We start from the raw sequence: 21126 nt of genomic DNA, 5'->3' as shown, positions 1-21126 counted from the left end.
CAATACGAATATAATAGCATATTTATGTTACATGACAATTTTTTAAGAGAATGAGGAGGTAGAATCTCAATTGTAGCTTAGATAATATGTAATTAATTAATATTTAATCTATGGATAAAATAGTAATTACAAGTTAATATTAAATTATTTTTAAAAAATTATATGAAATAAGATAAGAGAGAATAATAAATTAATACACCAAAAGAAGCTAAGTCGTTATTTAGCTAATAAACTAGAATTACGAGACTTATTCTAGAATAAAACTATTCCTATTCCATAGGTGAAAAAGGGCAAATGCTGATAAGTGATAACTGCAGCACCTTTGGCTAAATGCATTGGCTTCAAACATTACTTACACTCTATATACATTATTGCCATTAAATCCAAATCGAAAGCTTCTTTGTATTTAGGTTCTGTACTGCTATCTTTCCAGAAGATAACTTAATTCTTGTTCTTCCTTAATCCTGATTCATGAGATAACTTCGCACTGTAAGAACCTAGCAACTACTTTCTCAGAAAAGAGAAGAATGCTAAAGAAAGGAATGAAGGGAAAATAAGGAGAGCCATCAATTAATCCATATCCATGATATGGGAATCCACCTGTAAAGCATGTGAAATTACAGTGCCATAACATGAAATAAATATCAAACCTTAGTCCTTAAACCCTAGAAAAGAGTATAGGATGATAAGAACAATGTTTAGAAGGATATCAGATCATCCTTCTGCTGCTGCTTTTGTGCATCCTGACTATTAGATGAGGTCGCTCCTTTCTTACCAAATATCATCTCGTCGAGGTCATCCATCATATCATCATCTTCCCTTCCCTTTGGACGGGACCCTGCGGGTCTTCGGACCAATGCCTCCTCTTTGCTAACTCGAGGAGAGTCCTCAGGTTCCACGGCAACAGGGATCAGAGCAGGCTCCGGCTCAGACTGTACAACTGGAGGTGTCTTGAAATCTTCATACTTGGAGAGGGCCTTCAGGAGCTCATCATTCACATTCAAGGCCTCGAAGAGCACCGCTTCATTGTCACCAGCTGTTTCTATAATTCTTTGGACAGTGATCTGGCTTTGGCGACATTGATGGACGAGCGTGGTTGTCAAGTCATCCTGAGTGTAAGCAAGAACAATCAGCTTGGCTTAAGGGCATAAATGATGCATATATCAATTTTGACAATGAGAAGTTCAAGCTAAGTAGAAATTTTTATATTTTAATGATTTCATGGACTGAGAAGATAAATAAGAAGATCAAGTGAGATAAATCTAGAGAAATTATAATTAACTTTCTCTATCTCCCATGATTATCTGTATCACCTTCAGGAATAAATGGACTATGACAATAATTTAATGTAGTGATGCACGAGGCTACTGACAATGTAGGGTCTAGGGAGGGCAAGATTCACACAGTCAGCCTTACATATCACCAGATAGAGTGTGACTCCATGATTCAAGAACATGACCAAATGGTGCACATTTGCATGCCTAACCATCGGAGATTGTGACCTCCTATTGCATTAACTTCTAATTGAAATCATAAAATTGCAGCCTAAATCATGTATAATGTGTGGTATGTTTTAAGTCAATATTCCTCTTTTTTCCTAAAATCCTAAGCTACTTAAGTGATTCTTTTCTTCATGCCAAATTTCTATTGTTGGAAAACAAAAATCAGCAAAGTTCTGGACTGTTAGAAGGCATAATGTTGTTGTTTGCTAGAAGAATGTCTAACAGATTATTATTAGTTATAATAAGGAAAGAAACACAATTCTTACAACTTGTTCGACAGTAAGTCATTCAAAGTATTTATTAGACTGAAAATCACATGAATTACTACTTGCCAAAACTGTTATATACAGGAAATAATCCTACGATGGAATATTTGTCCAATTGAATGTATTTAATATCAGATAAGAAGTGAGGATGACAAGCAAGCTAGCAAAAGGAGAGACACAAATAATCTTATACTGTCCTAATAAATCTGGCAACCAAATTAATCCACAAAACCACATATATAAATGGCCTCACCACCTCCCCCCCAAAACATACCAGTTCAAAAACAAAGCAAGAATGTGGACAATCCCCACCTGGCATAACTTCTATGCATGACATAGATTTTTTGACAAAAAAAATAGCTTCCTGCTTAAATAGGTGAATTTCCAAACAAAACACATATCTCAGTCACAGTAAATCCACATGGCAATCTATATGGAGGAAGAATTGTCCTCTTGTTTGACTAATTATCCTAAATCTCTGTCTAGTTTGGCTACTTCTATTGCAAACCATAATACACTGCCCCCTTACATAAACTCAACTCCCAAGCAATAACTCAAGAAAATTGCTGATATTGTCAGCGTTTCCTGCAGGTTGAATGCTATCACACTTGGCGATTTAACTTTCATAGTAAACTGCTGTCTCAGCCAGCTGTTTTCTGGGCAGTGGACCAGCTGTTCATCTTATGTGACAAAAACTAACCTACACCAGTTTAGTGTTTGGAAACTAATATTTGGGTATTTTGTTTTAGGTGTATTATTAAGATTTAGATATAGAAATTACTGGGCATTTCAGCAACATAATGAACAAATGTAAGATGCTAGACATTAATAACCAAGCTATAAAATATATCAGATGAGCTCTACATATCCATCCAATACAAGATATGCCTAAAGAAAATTCATGCTCTGAATAGACAAGATGCAAATAAATTAAAAAAAAAATCTAGACATCAAGAATGGCTAGCAGATGGAGTAAGATAGTTGACCTGTAAAGCATCTTGCTGTGGAGATGAGGATAAGACTGTCGAAAGAAGTTCAATACTGTTGTGAGCAACATCAAATGCTTCTTTTGTTTGCTCAGCAGAAAAACTTTGCAAAGGGACATCGTGGGAAGACTGTCGAGACAAACTGACTTGTCCCTCTGTTTCTGGAACTGAACGTGGTGGGGTAAATATTGGAGCCAAACTCTCATCATCACGTCCAGGAAAACGAATACCTCTAGATTTCAAACTCTACAAGAAAGTAGGTAAACAGCAGGAACTTTACTCTATAATGTATGAAAGACATGGATATGGACTACGATCTACGATCTAGTGCGAACTATCCGGTGGTTAGTAATTCAGGTAAATGACATGAATGTTGTATTAACACAATATATAAACTATAAAGTGATATATCTTTTTTATTATGCTTCCACATATAAGATAGCATGCGTACTATGTCACCAGGTTCCCACACATATGAGTGTTAAGTGATAATGGCCCTAAGTTAAGGGGGCTAAATCATAATTTTGCTTTGTGTTAATTGTGTTTCATGTAATGTACATGATTCTCATAAAGCACATAGTTAGGAGTCACAAATTAGATACATAAACTGCACCTTGTAAGTTTCCTCATACACTGGAAGGTATCGTAGTTCATCGCCTGATTCTCCCCATGATTCGATCATAACAAGAGCCTTGTTTCGATTATTCATCACAGTTTGAGGATCATCAATCAATTTGACCATCTCATCAAGGACCCGCTCAGCAGCAACTTCTGAGAAGGCCTTTTCGCAGTTCTTCACGAGAGTCTCAAGAAGGACAAGGGCAAGATATTGTACCCTAGGGTTCTTCAGCATGATCCGATTCTTAATGCCCCGGATCAATTCAACACTATTAATCTTTCCAAGGTTGATCATGTCACAGATTTCAAGGTTTGTAGACCAGTCAGGTCCCTCCAAGTTTTCTGCTGTAGCATCTTCAACGATCTTTTCAGTCTGGCTTGGGCCTTGAAAGAACTCCTTCATCTTAAGGCTCATTGAACTCATGCCAGTTTTCATCTTCTGGGTCACCTCAGACCCACTGATCTTTAAGCGTTCACTAAAGGAACTAACTTTATCCATCAAATTGTCACTCATCTTCAAATTTCAGAAAATGCAGAATAAGCAACTTATATAGGAGATTACACCCAATAAGAAACCCTCTCGGGGTAACCTGAAATTAATCTCAAGCATGTCAACCAACTATCATATGCAATTTGATTACAGCAAGTCATAAAATTTTAATGATTAACCACCTCCATGCAGGAAAAGCTAAAAGAATAAAACAGCAAAAGGGGTGAAAGAAGCAACAAAACAAAACCTCAAATAGGTGACAGTGAACTATTATCATTATCAGAATAATTCCTCACTCAATTACAGATGAGAAGTCTGTTCTAAACAAGATCATGATTTTCTATTTGAAATAGTATAGACGATATGGGGCTCGTTCCTCTAGGGCTATCGGTTAAATCTAAAAAGTGATGACCGCCTGTTGAGAATCATTCTAAGCACATCAGAGTTAAGGCAAGTGTCATTGTGATAAAGCCGAATTTGTCAATTCTTGGCAAGGTCCTAGATTTAGATTACAGAAGGATGAACAATTCTAGGGTTTCAGGAGTCCATAATACTCTTAAAGAGGGAAAAAGAAAGAAGGTAAAATCCAACTAAATAGAACACCAACAACTGCTAATATATTTTTCAAAAGCATCAACATTTGTACGATTGAATACCGATGGAAGTGGAACGCGAGAAATCCAGCAAATCGATCGCACGATTCTTGAAACTAAACCCGACCCAAAACGTACTTCGGCAAAATCAATCAGTGTAAGGCAAAAAGATTACGCCTTTACAAGAGAAAGCATCAGACTAATCGAGAAAAAAAAAGTCAATAGAAGGAGACGGCCCAGAAAAAAAAAAAAAAATCTGAACTTGAGCAATCCACGAGCAGTTTGGTTGTGATTAAATCGAAAGCAATTCAAAATTTTAAATACTTGCCTCCAAAGATCGAAACTTTCGAGAGGAACAATAGATGGATTTCGATTCTCTCTCTCTCTCTCTCTCTCTCTCTCTCTCGCTACCGCGTTGTCAAAGTCTTCCCCTTCTCTCCGAGAACTTGCTTACCAAGTTAGCGTGACCCGCACTCTCGTTTAATTACGACAGAAGGGTAAAAGCGTAATTCCACACACTTAGCTATATATATATATATAAATAAAGATAGTTAATTATAATAATTGTTAATTAAAAAGGGTTTTTATATAATTTCTGAAATCTTTTCAAATATTATATTTATCATTATAGCTAGGTTTAATGACATATTCATAGCAGATTATTATTAACGTGTAAATTTAAATGACTAAAAATACTTTTTTCTTTAGAATATAAAATATTTATCAATGATTTTTATATCACATAAAAGGTATTTCTCTGTTATACTATATTGGACAAAATAGAATTTTTTTATCTAAGTTTAATTTTAATTATGATTAATTAATAAATGATATTTTTAAAAGAGCATAAGGATTTTAGTAGCAGTTATGATATTTTAAATAATGTAGTAGTAATTATGATATTTTAAAAGTTTTACTAGTAATTATTTTTAAATAATTACATTAAGAAATAAATTAAGCCGATCGCTTCATAATAAACCGCGGAAATAAATTGCAACCTAATGTTATATAAAATAAAATACAAAAAAATAACATACAAAATAAATGATTTAGTTGTTGAATTAATTTTTAGAATATTATAATTACCACCGACATTATTGTATACTTTTTTGAAAAAAATATAATATTCTGTTAATTAAATCTAATTAATCCTAATTAACATAAATTTAGACATTTAAAAAGATCACTTATAAATTACTTTGAATGGTTTAAAAAACTATCTAATGTTATATAATATTTTAGAGAAATTGATTAAAAACCCTGTCTTTATCGATATTTATTATTTAGACCCTGTATTTTGAGTTTAATACTCAAAAGCAACCTTGGGTTATATATATATATATATATATTTTGACATATAATATGATTACCTAAAGCAAAATATAGGACTGAGGAGGATGTTTTTGATCCATTTCCTATTAATATATATTTTATGCAAGAAAGGAATGAAGGGTAGCCAAATTTTCCGCTAAACATATTTAGAAATCGCCGCCAGGACTAGTTTCGGAGGGGTAGTTTGGTCAAAACTCCTTTTATTGATGATTGAGTGGAGAGAGAGAGAGAGAGAGAGAGAGAGAGAGAGAGAAATATCAGCGAGGAGAGGAGGTTGAGAGCTCTCCCTTCCACGAGAATGTCGTCGTCGTCGCTGCTCTGCTCCTTCTCATCGACGCAGACTTCTCCCCTCTTCCTCAAGAAGACTGTACTCTCGCACCGGCCCAGCCCGCTCTCTCGCTCGCTCTCTCGCCCTCCGTTTCCTTCGTCCTCGAGGTCGGCACTTCTTCTCATTTCTCAATTCTTTACATAAAACACTCAAATACTCTCCTTCCTTTGTTCTTGGGTTGGATTGTTTCGGTCCAAAGGTTTTTTTTTTTCACTTGCACAAGTTGCTGTAGTTCGGAAAACCCAGAAGTTTCATCTTTTTCCTGATTGAATTGCAATTTCGTGTGTTAGATTTTGTGGGGTGCGTCCAAATTCGTTCCTTTCTTTTCTTGGTTTGTGAGCATATGCTGTTGTTGGTAATTTGAGTTTCTCTACTGGAATCTTGAGAAGGTTGTGAGAGCTGATTAACTTTTCATGCTTGTTAACGCCAGTCTCTTACCTTCTTATCAGTGGTAAGAGATTTATTTGTATCTTATAAGCCAAATTGTTTTTGGTGTATAAGAATGATTATTATGAATCAAAATATGTGGGGTTAGCCATTATGTATAACTAATACTTCTAGATAATATGTAAGATGTGAGGGTAGCAAAGGAGGAGGTTCTTTGGTTGGTTGACATGGGAAAGACATGCTGTGTGATATATAAGGCATGACTGATGATGAAAGGTGCATTTTGCTAAGAGTAGGTGCTAAGTGAGTGTTGCATTGGTTTGCTAAGAGTTCACTGGATAAATGTGACCTTCTAGATTTCCATGAGTTAGAAAAGAAGTTTGTTGCGAATGTCGACCTAACATGAGGATACAATTACAAAGATTCCACTCAGTACAACCATGTCATGGTAATTCTATTTGGAGTAGAAGAATAAAGGACAATGAGATGGATTATACAAGCTCTTTAAGTGCTATCCTTTTATTGGCATGACAGAGAAAGAAAAGGGAGAAATAAAGGGGAAAGGGTGTATGAAAGGAGAGATATGAGGGGAGAGGAGAAAGAGAATTTGCCTTCATCTTTTGGTTGCAGTCCGGCCTCGGTTCACTTTCTCTTACCATCTTTTGGTTTTTGAGACGCAGGGGGTTCATAGTCAGCATGAGCTTTGGCATCGTCACACCAAGTCCTTCCCATCCTCTTTCTGGTTGATTTGATGTTTTTCCTTTAGGGTATCGCTTTTGGCTTACTGTGACTCTTCAGAGTGAGTCTTGGGCAAGATTTTATCTGTTTAATTGACTGATTGAGTTGGTGTACTATTTTAATTTGCTATTGGAGTTCTCCTTCCTGCAGTCTGTCTATGATTAAGAATTTTTCCACATAATTCTGCGCTCAAGTTCAGTGTCTTTATTAGTTTGAGCAATCTTATTGATCACTGAAGGAGGAAATTGTTTTCTTAACAGTAACTTTTACCCTGAACAAAGTATTAAATGTAGTTGTTCAATACTTCAATATTTTAGCATGGATCAAGCCTCTATGACGTTTCACTTGACTAACTTCTAAAGTGCATGGCCAAGACTTGTGCGAGTTTATATCTGGACAATTGGGATCATGTTGAGATAGTCTATCCTGTGGTTACCATCTAGCTAGCTAAGAAGTTGTTTAATGTTCCTTCTCTTATGCTACTAATGCAAAGATTGTGATGAAGATTTACAGTTGTAGATCCTTCTTGGTTGTGAGTAAATTTGCGCATTCAGTACCTTTTTTTTTTCCTCAACAACACCATCGAGTTATTATGATGTACTGCTCATTTTACAGAAATGGTTGTTCATAATGTGAAATAGTAGTTGGGACTTTTTCGGCTGTTTTGGTTTTCTTTTGCACATTCTGTGAATGTAGCCTAACTAGCACAATTCCATAATATACCCAACTTCATAAATGCAAAATTTTATCCTTCTACCGAAGTTGATGATTTAACTCTTGGCTATGAAATGATTTAAAAAGTGCTTCTGGAGCGTGCAGTTTTGGATGCTCCCACATAGTGCAGGATGTCTTCCATGTGGATATCCCTTGTTCCAATCTTTCTCTAACTACTTCCTCAAATTAATGAATTATCCAAATTAAACTCAATCTCTAGCTATCTAAGTAGTTCTGCAGATTTTTTATCTAAATTTAGTCAGTTTTTTGGAACTTAAATAAGGAGAGTACTTGCCATTTTAACTTTTATGTCTGTGACATGTCTTCTTACTGCTCCTTCTGTAGGCTACGTATTAAATTCGTTAATGCTGCATCCAATATCATGGTAGATTCTTCTTCTGTTCCAATAGACATTGTAGCTGACGTGAAAAGTGAAAAGGTATATACATAAGCTGCCAACTTTTTTATAAGTGCATTTTTTTTTATATCCTCTCAAGATATACATGTAACATTAACACTACACAGTTACACTTTTTTTCCTATAGATAGTAATCTTGGGGGGTAGTGGGTTTGTTGGTTCTGCTATTTGCAAAGCTGCAGTCTCCAAAGGCATTGAGGTAGTCAGCCTAAGCAGGTGAACTTTATCACTCATTGGTATCATCAAAATAATGTTCATCTTTTGGTTTCTTGAGACTTCCATTGAGACAAATGTCTTATTTCTGAAATCCATTAAGTAATCTCATCTGACAAATTCAAATCAATTTCTGGTATCCTTTTCATACTAATCTCACATATGTTGATAACAGATCAGGAAAACCTTCTTACTCAGATTCCTGGGTTGATCAAGTCACTTGGATGGCAGGTATTCAAATCTAATTAGGCCTTGTAAATTTGTTTGTGAAGGAGATCTTTATTTTATTAATTTATTTTTTGTTGCCCAAATGTAATATCTATCATCCGGGCACACAAGATTGAAAGTTGAATTTTGCTCTGATATGGTGAAAAATGAAAATCAAAGGTTGCCATGCTAGTTGCATGACTGGCACCATACACAACATGCAATAATGTGCAAATGACATGATGGCAAGGTTTGGCATGGTGCTAGATTTAGAAGAAGGAGCGACAAAGGTTATATTGGGAAAGAGAGGATAAGAGGAATAGGTGCTGCCTTATCAATCAAACAAAGGAGGGATAGAAGAGTAACCATTGGTATTCAAAAAGAGAGAAAGGAGAGAGAAGAAGCAGGGCATAAAACCACTGAAGTAAGAGGGAGAGAGGGAGGGATGGAGGGCTCAATAATAATTGTAGGATCTCTAAGCTATGGTTAACCCTAATCTTTACTTATCATATAAAAGCATGTTTACGTTTTCAATTATGTAACCTTTTCTATTTAATAATCCTAGAAATAATGTATTTTGTTTTGTTTATTTCTATTAATGATAGGGCTTCCCTAAATTAGGACCTTTGATATGTTTCTACAATGCTCTTTGAAATAATTAGAACCTAAATTTATGCAGGAGATGTTTTTTATGCAAGGTGGGATGAAATATTAATTGGGGCAACTGCAGTTGTATCAACTCTTGGAGGATTTGGGAGTGAGGAACAGATGAAAAAGATAAACGGCGAGGCTAATATCTTAGCAGTAGATGCTGCAAAAAGTTTTGGTATGTATTGTGTTCTTTGCATGATCTGTCTAATCTATATGGACCATGCTGCTTTTTTTTTTACATAACTGCCATTGAAAACTTTTAAAATATTATACTAGTCATTTCATTCTTCAAAATATCATAATTACCACCGAAATTATTGAACTATTTAAAAAATGTCATTCCATCAGTTAAATCTAACTAATCACTGTTAAACCTGAACTTAGATTGATGTAGGGTCATTATGCCCTTGTATAAATCATTTATAAAATGATGGTTTCTATTTAATGTTACTTGATATTATAGTATGAGAAGAAAAAAAATCTTATTTTATGCTCTAAAATTCAAGAAAGAATGGGATTTTAGTCTTTTGCATGCATTTATTAACTTTAACAACCATCTGTTTGGAATTCTACGAATATTTTGTCAAAAAGTAATTGCAATGAGCAATGACAATCCTGAAAAAGTTAGAAGATTTTAGTGGCCAATATGATATTTTCAAGAATATAGTGGCAATTATAATATTTTAAAAGTTTTCAATGATAATTATGTAAAAAGAAAGCCCTTACTTTTAAGGCTTAATTACACTTTGCTTTTATGTATTTGGATTCAAGATCACTTTGCCCACTCAAGAATAGAAGTGCACAAATCGCCTCAAAACGCACAACTAAACCCACATGTTAGCCTACCATGAGCTAACTTGACAAAAAATGCCACATGCCGACTACATGAATCGTAAGTTATTTTCATATAGACTAAGTTACTCTCATGAAGTGGGAAAAGTTTTTGGCCAATTTTGCCCTCATCTCCTTTTTTAGATGGCTTAGAAAAAGGGCTTGATCTCATCTTTCCTAAGCCCTCAATTCTCCATCCCATAATACACTAGCCCTCTCTTCTTCCTTCCTTCCATAGCAAGATCCAAGCTTTGGATAACACTAATGGCCTCTCTTCTCTCCCACCACCCTTCTCCTCTTGATCCTCTTCTTCTACATTGGCCTCTCACTTTCTTCTCCCTCATCTTCCTTGGTATCTCAATCCCAAAAGTCAAAGATTTCAAGTAGGAAAAATCTCCTTACCTCCAAGGATAAAGATGACAAGACAATCTCAGTCTCAATGATGGAGAAGTAAGGAAGTGGAGAGGAAGAAGGTTATAATTACCTCTTTACTCTCATCATTCCAATCAATATTGTGCACGGGTAGGTAACTTTAATTTCACAACTACTCAACCTAAAAATCTAATATTTTCCTCTAACTATAGAGGGACGTAGAAGTAATTTTACAGTATATGTTAATGACATCCGAAGGCTATTGGTTTTCAAAAGTTTATGGGGTGTTTTATACGCGTTTATTCTTGAAGGGAGCAAAGTGATACTGAATTAAAGTACAGGGAACAAAGTGTTATTAAGCCTATTTTTAATATTGTCTTAAAACTGAAGTTTATTTGTGACATAAGGGATAATTACATCTAGACTCTCTTAACTGTGGAAAACCTCCGAAATGTTCCTTTCATTAATTATAATCCTAATTCCTTTTTGGCTCTAATAGGTAATACTTCGAGTTAGCTAGTCAATATAAGGATGAATTGTAAAGCATAATAGTAATGTAATGCCGCCATATATTGAGACATACTTCATATGACCGTATCAGCAAGTAGAGCTAGCTCTAAAATCTAACAGATATCTATTTTCAGCATATGCAATATGTACGGTGCGGCTCAGCTCTTATCTGTTATTTTGTCCTAGAAAAAATGTTGATTACTAGCCATCTGGAGCAAGTAATCTTTCTATTCTAGCTATTGTGAAGGGTGATTAATCTTAAACTTGTTATATTTCAAAATTTATATAGTTCTTTGATTCTTTAACTACTATGAAAGAGGATGCCATTCTATAGGACAATCTCTTTGAGACGAGATGTATGCAGCGTTAACCTTATTTCTGAGGAGGTTGTTTCAATGAACCCATGAGTTTTTCGGCTACTATATGACAATTGACATAAAAGACAAAATGCAGAAGACGACTGTTTAGCTCTTTTGCATATTGTCTGCACTAACAACTTAGCTATTTTGTTCAGAACTTCACAGTATTAGGTAGTTGACTGGTTGCTGTTATGTAAGGTCCTTTTGGCAGACAGGACTTTCATTAATAAATTTACCACATATAGAAAGAGTATCTCTTGAAGTTGAAATAAGATCTTCGATCTTCTTCTTTAATTGTTTTTATTTTTATGGTTGTGAGACTTGTCTTTTCACAGAAGCGGACTTGTTGATCAGAGAAATTATGGAATAGGAAAACTATCTATTCAAATGACTTTCATGGTTATCAAGGTTGATAGTCCTTTACAAGTAATATGGAATGTGTAGTTTTGGGGTCCATTCTAGCTTTCAGTAATTATCTTGTAATTCTCACAACCAACCTGGTAACAGATATATGTAGTTACTAAAAGAAGGAGAAATTGGAGGAAAATGTGGAAATTGACCACATAGTGGAAAGCAATATATAAAGCTAGCACGGGAGCTAGGTGGCCCTTTGTGCTGATGCAATAATGCTTGCAACTGGGCATCCACTTACCATGCTGAGTTAACTAAAAAGAAGAGGGAATAGGGTTAAAACAGGTCGGATATCATATTGTGAATGCAACTCCATATAGATCAACTTGTTTACCCTGCTTGGATCAATATCCTAATTGTATTCAGATACGGATATGACTTCGGGTATTTTCAGAATCTGGATCTTGTTATACATTCATTTAGAGATATTGATAATAGCAAAATAATATATTTTAATAGTTGCAACCTGCATGATTTTCTCTTATTTTTTATGTCCCCAGTATGACATGTGCAATATTGGGTATATATTTTATGTATCAAATAAGTATAAACATATATGATCCTCAATTAATTATATCTATTAAATATTAAAAGTCAAGTGCTCGTCTAATATACGTATTTGGAATTCTTATTAGTGAATAAATATATGGATAAAAGCGAACAGAGATATGGATGTCCATTTGATCTGTTTCCACCTCTGTTTTTTTCTTTTTTGCATATTTTTCTGGTATTTTTTCTTGGTTTTGCATCATCAAATCATGGGTTTAAAATATGGGTTAGACTGCATATGTCTACCCTCCCAAGATCCCATACTTGGTCGCCCATTATTTGTTGGTGGTATTTACGACACAGATATGTATCACTTAATTATTAACATTTGCATATGTACTTTTAACTCTCATTTTGCTGTCTTTATCCTTAAAGTTAGCTAGCTGTTGGTAAAAGGAAAATTCTGAGTTTATCTCTCTCATCGCTTCAGTATCAGTATGGCTGAAATCCTGATTCATTATGAGAACGTCCTTGCTTTCTTCCTTATATCTCTTCCCCTCCATCAGTTGGCCATATTACTACATGAAAAAAGAATTGAGGCTGAGATTAAGAGTAAAGTTATGCTAAATATCTCTATACCATAGTCAATATATGAAACTAGCTAAATGCCTAACGTGACATACAAATTTTTGTCCCCTTCATTTAGAAGGATGAATTCGTTTTAAGTTTCCAGTTTCGGGAACTGAATCTTGCTTCTATTTAAATTTACAGTAAAAATTTAAAAACTCTTCAGAGCATGTTTATGCTAGTCAGTCCGTTTTATCAAGTTATTATTGTCATCTGTAGGTGTTCCAAAGTTCATTTTGATCTCTGTTCATGATTACAACCTTCCATCATTCCTACTTTCCTCGGGTTACTTCACCGGGAAGAGAAAAGCTGAATCTGAGGTCCTTTCCAAGTATCCAAGTTCAGGTTAGCAAAATTTTTCACCTCTTCATGCATCTCTTCTTTTTCTTATGCTGTCTATGTTTCTCTTGATCATAATGTGCTTCATTAGGTGTTGTGTTAAGACCTGGTTTCATCTATGGTAAACGGAAGGTAGACGGTTTTGAGATACCGCTCGACCTAGTCGGTGAACCATTGGAGCGGTTACTGCTTACCATTGAAAATTTTACCAAGCCGTTGAGCTCACTTCCTGCTTCCGATCTCCTGTTAGCGCCTCCTGTCAGTGTGGATGATGTTGCCTATGCTGCGATCAATGCAGTTGGCGACGACGACTTCTTTGGCGTTTTCACCATTGAACAAATCAAGGAAGCTGCAGCAAAAGTAAGATCATGAGGATTGATTGCTGAGACACTGCTACTCATGCCGTAGAAATTTGTGAAGATCAGAAACTCAGGATCTCTGAATATACTATGTAGAATGGACTTTTGGAAAAGCCAGATAATGTTAGCTTCTCAACACCCTTGAAAGATAGCTGATTTCCTCATAGCATGATGCAAGTGATCCTTGTGATTTATCCATATATCTCATGTCATCTGATGCTATATTGGGCCATGCAAGGTCCCTACTCAATGTACATGGAAAGATGACAGTAAAAGTTTATGAGATTGAATCTCTAAAAAATTTAGCTCTAATTTTACATTACTTGTTCAATCTCAAAATATTAACAGTTATTAGGTAGTAGACTAACAATGTATATCTAGGGGGTGTCAATGAACTGAACATGAGTTAGTTGGGTCTTGCTCGTGCTCGGCTCAAAATTAAATTTAGAAAATAATTTGTTAAACTCGACCTCGAGCCAAACCGAAAAGATAAGCTGAAATCTTAGCTTGTGTTTGTCTCAAAAAGAATTTGAGCTAGCTCATGTTCAACTTATTTGGTGATGCCCTCTCAAGAGCAAAATAGTAATTTGATTTTGTTGTTGGCGGCTTGGTGCTAATCTAGTTTTGAGATAAACTATTATTTGGATACTAAATCAGTTTAGTGCTCATTAAACTGGTTTGAAAATAAACCTAAACTCATCTCAGAAAGGAGATGCTATATATGACCATGAAGTACTCTTATCACTTGCAATCCTATCTGACCTTTGAAATTTAGCTCTAGATTGGATCTAAATCCTACCACTAAGATCTAAGCAAATGTTATTCCTAAATATAAATAAATAAGCTATACCATGTACAAGTTTATTGAACTCAATGTGTTGTCTATTTCATTACTCCTTTTTTGAGGCTCCATCATTCCAAAGAAATCAATCAGAGAGGTGAAATGAGCCTTTTGACTGTAAACTGAGTTGACAAAGACTCCCCATAGACCAATACCCTTGTTTGCTTCTTGGGTGTTGACCATGACTCAGAGGTTGACCTGGGGCCACCCCATAGAGAGGCACCATTGACCACAGAAGATCTAGGCCCCACAATTGGGTGGGAGAGGGAAAGAGAGAGAGAGGGATAAAATGTGTTGAAAACTAGGATTTTTTTTTTCATTTCACATATGAATTAGACTTGTTAAAAAAAAATAGGAGCAGCCTTAAAATAGTCAAAAACTCATGTAAGGATGTGAAATGAAAGAAGAAAAAAAAACCTAAAAAGCAACACAATAAATGAGCACAGGTCTCAAGGGAAGTCATGGGGAAGATGCAAGAGGTGAAAACAAGGGGAGTCAAAGAGGTGTCACCTCACATTGGGTCCATGACAGGCCCATGCAGGGCAGAGAGTCTGACTCTCCCTTGCACCAAGACCCACCTTCTCTCTCTCTCTCTCTCTCTCTCTCTCTCTCTCTCTCTCTCTCTCTCTCTCTCCCCCTTGTCTTTGTTTGCCAGCTAAAAAGAGGGGGGAGAGAGAGCTGAGAGAGAGAAGAGAACAAAGAAGATTTTGGAGGCTCACATGACTACATGCATCATCATATGGTAATCATTCTTTTATAATTTGGAGCCTTGGAAGATAGTGATAAGAAAAGCCTTAACCCCCCTCTTTGGGTGTCAGTGTCAGGAAAGGGCTCAGAGGTAGAAGAAAGAGTATATAAATATATATAAGTAAAGGGTAAATCAAAAGAGAGGTTTGTATGCTATGTGTATGTGTTGCTGCTTTACTCTTTTAAAAAGCTACAGCAGTTGGGCTTGTACCATATGAATACAACCTCTGAAAAGAGATCTTTGATCAGTCTTCTGCCTTAAAAGAAGAGAGAGAGAAAAAAAAAAAGATGGGAGCTTTAATCCCCATCTTCTTTCTTTTTTTTTCTTTTATCCCTTTCTTCTTTAGTTGTATTGCAAAAATTTGTGAGAAACTACCTCTTGTTTATTTCATAAGTAATATACTTCAGTATACTCCTTTAAGATATCCTTAGAAGTAGTTTTCAATTAATATACAAAGCAACTAAGAAAAAACAATTAAGCTGATAAATATATTTTGACAAGAGGAGCTAGGTTCTTTAATCACAAGCATTTTTAAGATATAGAGCCCTCATTTTCACAACTATATATTTACAACTAAAGTATCATTCCATTGATTATGATAACGACTGATATTATATTTTATGTCACTAGATAATTTACTCCTTAAGTAATTGAGCCTCAGAAATTGCCCTCTTCTCTTTGTTGGAAATTTACAAAGCATAGTAACATGCACATATAAAAGGAATGAACAATCATTTCTTGTGCTGCACTATTAGAAAAGTTAAGAGCCATCCTTGCGATCTTCTTCCATTTCTTGCATATGTGAATCAATATATAGATTTCGCCTTTATGGAGAACATAAGCTTAAAGTGTCTCATTTATGGAAGATATTCTCTCTGAAGCAAGCATCTAGACTTCCCTCTCTTTCTCTTCTCTTTTTCTTGCCTTTAATACTTGTCTCTTTTTCTTTTATGTTCCCTCCTGAAAATTGACTTAAAGTTGAATAAATTCACGTCGCGTCGTTGGATTGTGTTATGGTTATCAGTACTTGGGCGATTGATCAATGTTGCCTTCCCAAAGTGAACTCAAGATTAGGCTTGCTCGGGCTCGATGTCTCTGAGAGGCATGATGAGTTCATATCTGATAATATTTCTAAGCTTTTTGACTGCATTTCCTGAATAAAGAGCATAAGGAGGTTAGCTTTATCTGCTTTTTAATATAATACATGGACTAGTATTCTAAACTCTTTTTTTTTTCTTTCTACAATTCAAGTACTTCAATGCTCCGATTATAGCAAAACAAGATTCATTTGGAATTCATGGACTACTAACTAGACATTTCTTGATGACAATTCTTGGACAAAAACCAAGTTGGTACCTTTAAAGATTGCATACTTCCAGTGGTAGAATCACTTGGTAATAAGCCATTAGACCAACCTGCTCTGCTGCAATACCATCACAGAGATTTATCCATCAGAGGAAAATTATGGATGAAGTATATGAATACTACTCATAGACTTTATAACCAAAAAGAAGTACGGAATGTAGAGTAGGGTTGTCCCTTTTGGCAGATGGACCTTTGTCTTAAGAGAGACTTTAATGTGGCTTTAAGCTACTGAAAAAGGAGCAATACACCAAGATAAATGCACAAATGTTCACATGATACTGGACAAATGGACCAAAGCTATGATCTCTTGATGCTTTTTGTGAGCACTTGCATGGAGATTGATAGCTAGTGGGAGGAGGAAGGGAGTGGTAAAGAGATTTTTCTAATCCTAAAAGTGCTCATCTGTGGCAGGTGTATGCACCTTTGGAGCTTTTAATTATATAATATACATCTATGACTCCTATGAAGAATAAGTTTCTTAAAACAATCAATTTAAGTCATTAATTGATCTTAATTTTATCAAGCTCCACTTTAGAACTTTTCTTCTTCTTTTTTTGCTTATATCAATGTGAAAAGAAAAGTAGAAACGAATTAGCCTTCAACAAAAAAAAAAAATGATTGTTCTAACTATCCTTTCGCTTTGGTTAAAATTAATTATATGTCTAAGTCAACATTAGAATAATGGACTTACTATTTGTTCCATGTAATGGATGAACAAATCATCATATAGTTCATAGACTAAAGAAAATGAACTATTATATACCACCTTGAAGAGTTGCTCCATAAGCTATTGTAATTGTTGCCTTGATGAGTACTTAGCGATCTGCGAATATCATGACAATCGATCAAATTGTCATCCGAAATTTCTCCTGATGAGCCATTCTCAAATCCATCAGATTGACCTGGAAATACAGCAGCAGATTTTATCAGAAAAATAAGGAAAACCACTGCAAAAATAAAAATAAAAAAAATTTTAAAAGACTCAGCGACGACACCTGAAGAAACTATGGGTCGGCCATCAGTATTCTTCACAGTTCGATACATCTGCAGTGATACTAAAAAAGATCAATACATAGCATATTGCGAACAAGAATTTCAAGTGATGAGAAATATTTCTTGAACTAGAGACTACATGATTAAGAAGGCCAATAAATATATAATGAGACATATCATTTATATGCATCACAAAAGTTATTGCACAATTAATATCCTTTTTTCTTGAATGAGGAAAAAATATTCGACTCCAGAAAGAGTTCCAACAGGAAAAGAATCTGCAATAATCACACATTGTACTTACAAACTTTTTCTTTCCTGAAAAATTTGGTTGGAAGTCATTCATTTATCTCCTCTACTGTCACTCACAATAGTGTTCATCTTTACTCTTTTTTTCCTTTCACTAGCATGGGTTCTGCTTCATTTGTAAAAGCTGCTACAGTACTTACACAACATTGAGAGAGAGAGAGGGACTGTAACTGAAATAGTGCAGGCAAGGGATCACAAGGACACTATAATTTTTGCCTCTTTTACTTCTTCAGGCTGAGAAAGTTACAAGAACACTGATGAGGAGAAAGGTATAAAAGAAAGAAAGTGTTCTCCATCTAAATGCAACACCAAACACTTTTATAGATCACTGCTGAGCAATAGTTTCCAGTGACTTGAGGTGAGATTCCAAAACACCCAAGTTGGGTAGTGCAGTTGAGAGGAAGCCAACATAAGCAAATCAAGCAAAGGTGAACAGAAGAAAAAGGAAAGAAAAAATGGCAGAAAAAAGAAACAAGAAAAAAAAAAAAAGTAAAAAGAAGAGAGTTTCTTTCAAATTTGTAAAAAGGAATTATCTCACCTGCAAGTGAGATTTCACATGAGCTAAGGTGAGATCTTTTACATCCATGAGCTCAAGAACTGACTTGGGTGTGGCCCCTAAAGATCAGCAATAACACAAGGCATGGATTATATTTAGAAAAAAGAAGAAGAAGATGACATAAAATTAATTGAGATTGAAATAAACTTATAATTAATCTCATCATCATACTTTCATGGCCTCCTAAGAGCTCCACGGCATGAACGAAGCGGGCGTGGAGCGTCGAAGTCCACCGCATCCTTGGCGCCCTAACGCTCCGCTTCGCGGGGAAACTCGACAAGCATCGAGACCTCGACGCGCCTTGCGGCGTCCTCGTCGCGAAAGGAGTGAAAGTGGTAGCGGAGGAGGAGTCGCACAGGAGCTGCTGTTGGTGAGCTGGGAGTAAATTAGGCAAAGAAGGTGAGTGCTGGTAGAGAGGGATCCCTCTTAAGGGTCTTAACAAGCCAAGCTCTTGGTGGTGGTGATGGAAGTGGTGGTGGTGGTGGTGGTGGTGGTGATTCCGTTGGCGGCGGAGTAGGAGGAGATTGCTGTTTGGGTTTGCCAAAGAGAGCTCAAAGGAGGCGTCGTCGGCATTCGCCGCCGCCGCCGCCGCCGCCGTAGAAGGGATGCTTGATTTGGTGGATGTGGAAGAGGAGTTATCTATGGCTCTCCTCCAAAATCCCATTTCCATCTCCTCGTCTTGCTTCCTCCAACTAGATGTGGGTGTGGTGGTTGGAGGACTAATCTGCAGTGATAAGTCTGGCTGAGCTGGGAAAAGTTCCATTCTTCTTCTTCTTCTTCTTCTTCTTCTTCTTCTTCAAAAACGACACAGCTTAGAATTAGATATCTTCTAGATCGTCTTGGTTAGCTTTTCACCTATGCGAGAGAGAGAGAGAGAGAGAGAGAGAGAGAGAGAGAGAGGATTGAAGGTGTTTGTGGAGTGAGGGGGGTTATCTAGAGGGGAGGGTGGGGGTGGGTAAGAGGTACAGGAGTTGTGTGGAATAATGGGGGTGGAGGGTTAGTTTGTATTTAGAACTAACATGGAGGGCAAAAGAGTTTGGGGTGGTAAACTACTATGATGTGGAGTGAAAAAGGTGGCTCCTTTGGTTGCTTATGGGTACTATGTGTAAGAAAATGACGCTTTGATGTTTGTCTCCATGAGAGAGAGAGAGAGAGAGAGAGAGAGAGAGAGAGAGTATAAATGTATTTCAGACTTAGATTCCTTTTTTACTTCTTTTATATGGTCTTCATTATGGACAAAGAATATTAATGCTAAGTTTTTATGCAACACTATCTTTTATATATATATATATATATATATATATATATATATGTATGTATAAGATAATTGTAACTAGATCTTTTCAACTATTAAAAATATATCACCTCCTAATATTATAGACAAAAACTGAAAAGACTAAAATACCCTCATAAAAAACTCAGAATATTTTGATAAATTAAATTGTTTCTCCCTTCCATCTTCTCTCTAAAACATAAAGTTAGATATACTATATAGCCTTCTCTATGACTTATATGACTTGTATGTGACGCTTTATAGATAAATTTTCACTAGTTCACGAGGTCTATATGTCAAAAAAAAAAACAAAAATTTGAGAGAATATATATGGAAAAGAGTGATAAGAGGGTATATGAATAATTAGTCCATGTATGTATATATATATATATATTTGCGTAGCAATTTTTTAGAAGGACAAAAATATTCTTATATGATTTAATAGAGTGAAAGTCTAAAAGATAGGGTTGTGTATTAATAGTCAGTTTACTTATGCCTGCTCTGGCAATAGTAATCCTTTAATCCTTATCCACTAAATATCAATTCCTATATATATGATTTGTCTAATTCAAAGTATGATCTTAAATTCAGGAGTTGGGTGGCATGGAAAGTTAGAGAGCCTCATTCTCATATATATATATATATATATATATATACATATCATTTTCCATGTGATTTCTAGTCCATGAATGTCATACTTACGTTTGTTTGATGGTAAAAAATGACTCTCTCTCTCTCTCTCTATATATATATATATATATCTTCTTCTCCTTTTCAGTTACTTCATGAGATATTGCCTTCTAGGGTGGGCACAAACATGTGTGAAGAATACCTTTAATTATTGTACATCTCTCACTAGAATCATGCCTTTGGAACAAAATGAGTCTTTCGCATGTACACCCTCCAAATATCCCTTATTTGAAACCTTTTTTTTTACTTTTCTATAAGTTTATAATGGATTATTTGAATGATAATTAAGTCATAAACATATTGCCGAGTTATAAATGGGTTGAATGAGTTTAGTATAATAAATATGAACACGATTTGTTTAATAATTATATTAAATCTAATTCCGTTTAAAAGTGTTTGGATTCATTATTAGATCGGATGAAAGAATGACTTTTTCAAGCTAAAGTTCTGCTAATATTCATGAGTAAAATGTACAGCAAGTTCATGTTGAGGACTGTAATCCAGCATTGCTATCATAAGAAGAATTCCTTTTAATATATGGACAACTTGCATTAAATGATTACACTACAATAAAACAACATTAGGTATTTAAAAGTAACTGTATCAAAGAT

General features: G+C 35.4%; 3 protein-coding genes across 4 annotated transcripts; 1 reads left to right on the top strand and 2 right to left on the bottom strand.

Annotated features, from left to right (window-relative positions):
• Window positions 1-543: 543 nt before the first annotated feature.
• On the bottom strand, window positions 544-4954 carry LOC140800565 (TOM1-like protein 1). Its single transcript, XM_073155302.1, has 4 exons — window positions 4784-4954; window positions 3368-3962; window positions 2755-3000; window positions 544-1109 (listed from the first exon to the last, which is right to left on the bottom strand). Exons 2-4 carry the CDS (start codon window positions 3884-3886, stop codon window positions 699-701), a joined length of 1176 nt encoding a protein of 391 aa, XP_073011403.1. The 5' UTR covers window positions 3887-3962; window positions 4784-4954; the 3' UTR covers window positions 544-698.
• A 1006-nt stretch (window positions 4955-5960) lies between these two features.
• On the top strand, window positions 5961-14041 carry LOC140800809 (uncharacterized protein At1g32220, chloroplastic). Its single transcript, XM_073155677.1, has 7 exons — window positions 5961-6222; window positions 8300-8393; window positions 8500-8588; window positions 8761-8816; window positions 9472-9618; window positions 13262-13387; window positions 13473-14041. The coding sequence occupies exons 1-7, from the start codon at window positions 6086-6088 to the stop codon at window positions 13751-13753; spliced, it is 930 nt and encodes a 309-aa protein (XP_073011778.1). The 5' UTR covers window positions 5961-6085; the 3' UTR covers window positions 13754-14041.
• A 1838-nt stretch (window positions 14042-15879) lies between these two features.
• On the bottom strand, window positions 15880-19529 carry LOC140800591 (probable transcription factor KAN2). Of its 2 annotated transcripts, none has more exons than XM_073155344.1 (6): window positions 18724-19529; window positions 18535-18611; window positions 17690-17738; window positions 17461-17596; window positions 16686-16752; window positions 15880-16482 (listed from the first exon to the last, which is right to left on the bottom strand). In XM_073155344.1, exons 1-6 carry the CDS (start codon window positions 19313-19315, stop codon window positions 16369-16371), a joined length of 1035 nt encoding a protein of 344 aa, XP_073011445.1. In that variant the 5' UTR covers window positions 19316-19529; the 3' UTR covers window positions 15880-16368. The 2 variants fall into 2 exon arrangements, with proteins under 2 accessions (XP_073011445.1, XP_073011446.1); XM_073155345.1 differs by having other exon boundaries at window positions 16686-16749.
• Window positions 19530-21126: the final 1597 nt, after the last annotated feature.

The sequence above is a fragment of the Typha latifolia genome, chromosome 14 (assembly GCF_019914945.1).
Source record: "Typha latifolia isolate L0001 chromosome 14, TyphaL0001v2, whole genome shotgun sequence".
Taxonomy (NCBI): Eukaryota; Viridiplantae; Streptophyta; class Magnoliopsida; order Poales; family Typhaceae; genus Typha; species Typha latifolia.
The sequence above is the reverse complement of the archived record's forward strand: the minus strand, read 5'-3'. Positions and strand labels throughout refer to the sequence as shown.

Excerpts from the sequence above, each read along its gene's own strand:
- LOC140800591 (XM_073155344.1), bottom strand. The coding sequence starts at position 19,315 with ATGGAACTTTTCCCAGCTCAGCCAGACTTATCACTGCAGATTAGTCCT. Across the intron at positions 18,612-18,723 it reads GCTCTTAGGAGGCCATGAAA|GGGCCACACCCAAGTCAGTT; the intron begins GTATGATGATGA and ends GCTGATCTTTAG. Across the intron at positions 16,753-17,460 it reads TTATGGAGCAACTCTTCAAG|CAGAGCAGGTTGGTCTAATG; the intron begins GTGGTATATAAT and ends ATGGTATTGCAG.
- LOC140800565 (XM_073155302.1), bottom strand. The coding sequence starts at position 3,886 with ATGAGTGACAATTTGATGGATAAAGTTAGTTCCTTTAGTGAACGCTTA. Across the intron at positions 3,001-3,367 it reads TGTATGAGGAAACTTACAAG|AGTTTGAAATCTAGAGGTAT; the intron begins GTGCAGTTTATG and ends ACTTTCTTGTAG. Across the intron at positions 1,110-2,754 it reads CACAGCAAGATGCTTTACAG|GATGACTTGACAACCACGCT; the intron begins GTCAACTATCTT and ends GCTTACACTCAG.
- LOC140800809 (XM_073155677.1), top strand. The coding sequence starts at position 6,086 with ATGTCGTCGTCGTCGCTGCTCTGCTCCTTCTCATCGACGCAGACTTCT. Across the intron at positions 8,589-8,760 it reads GAGGTAGTCAGCCTAAGCAG|ATCAGGAAAACCTTCTTACT; the intron begins GTGAACTTTATC and ends TGTTGATAACAG. Across the intron at positions 9,619-13,261 it reads AGATGCTGCAAAAAGTTTTG|GTGTTCCAAAGTTCATTTTG; the intron begins GTATGTATTGTG and ends TGTCATCTGTAG.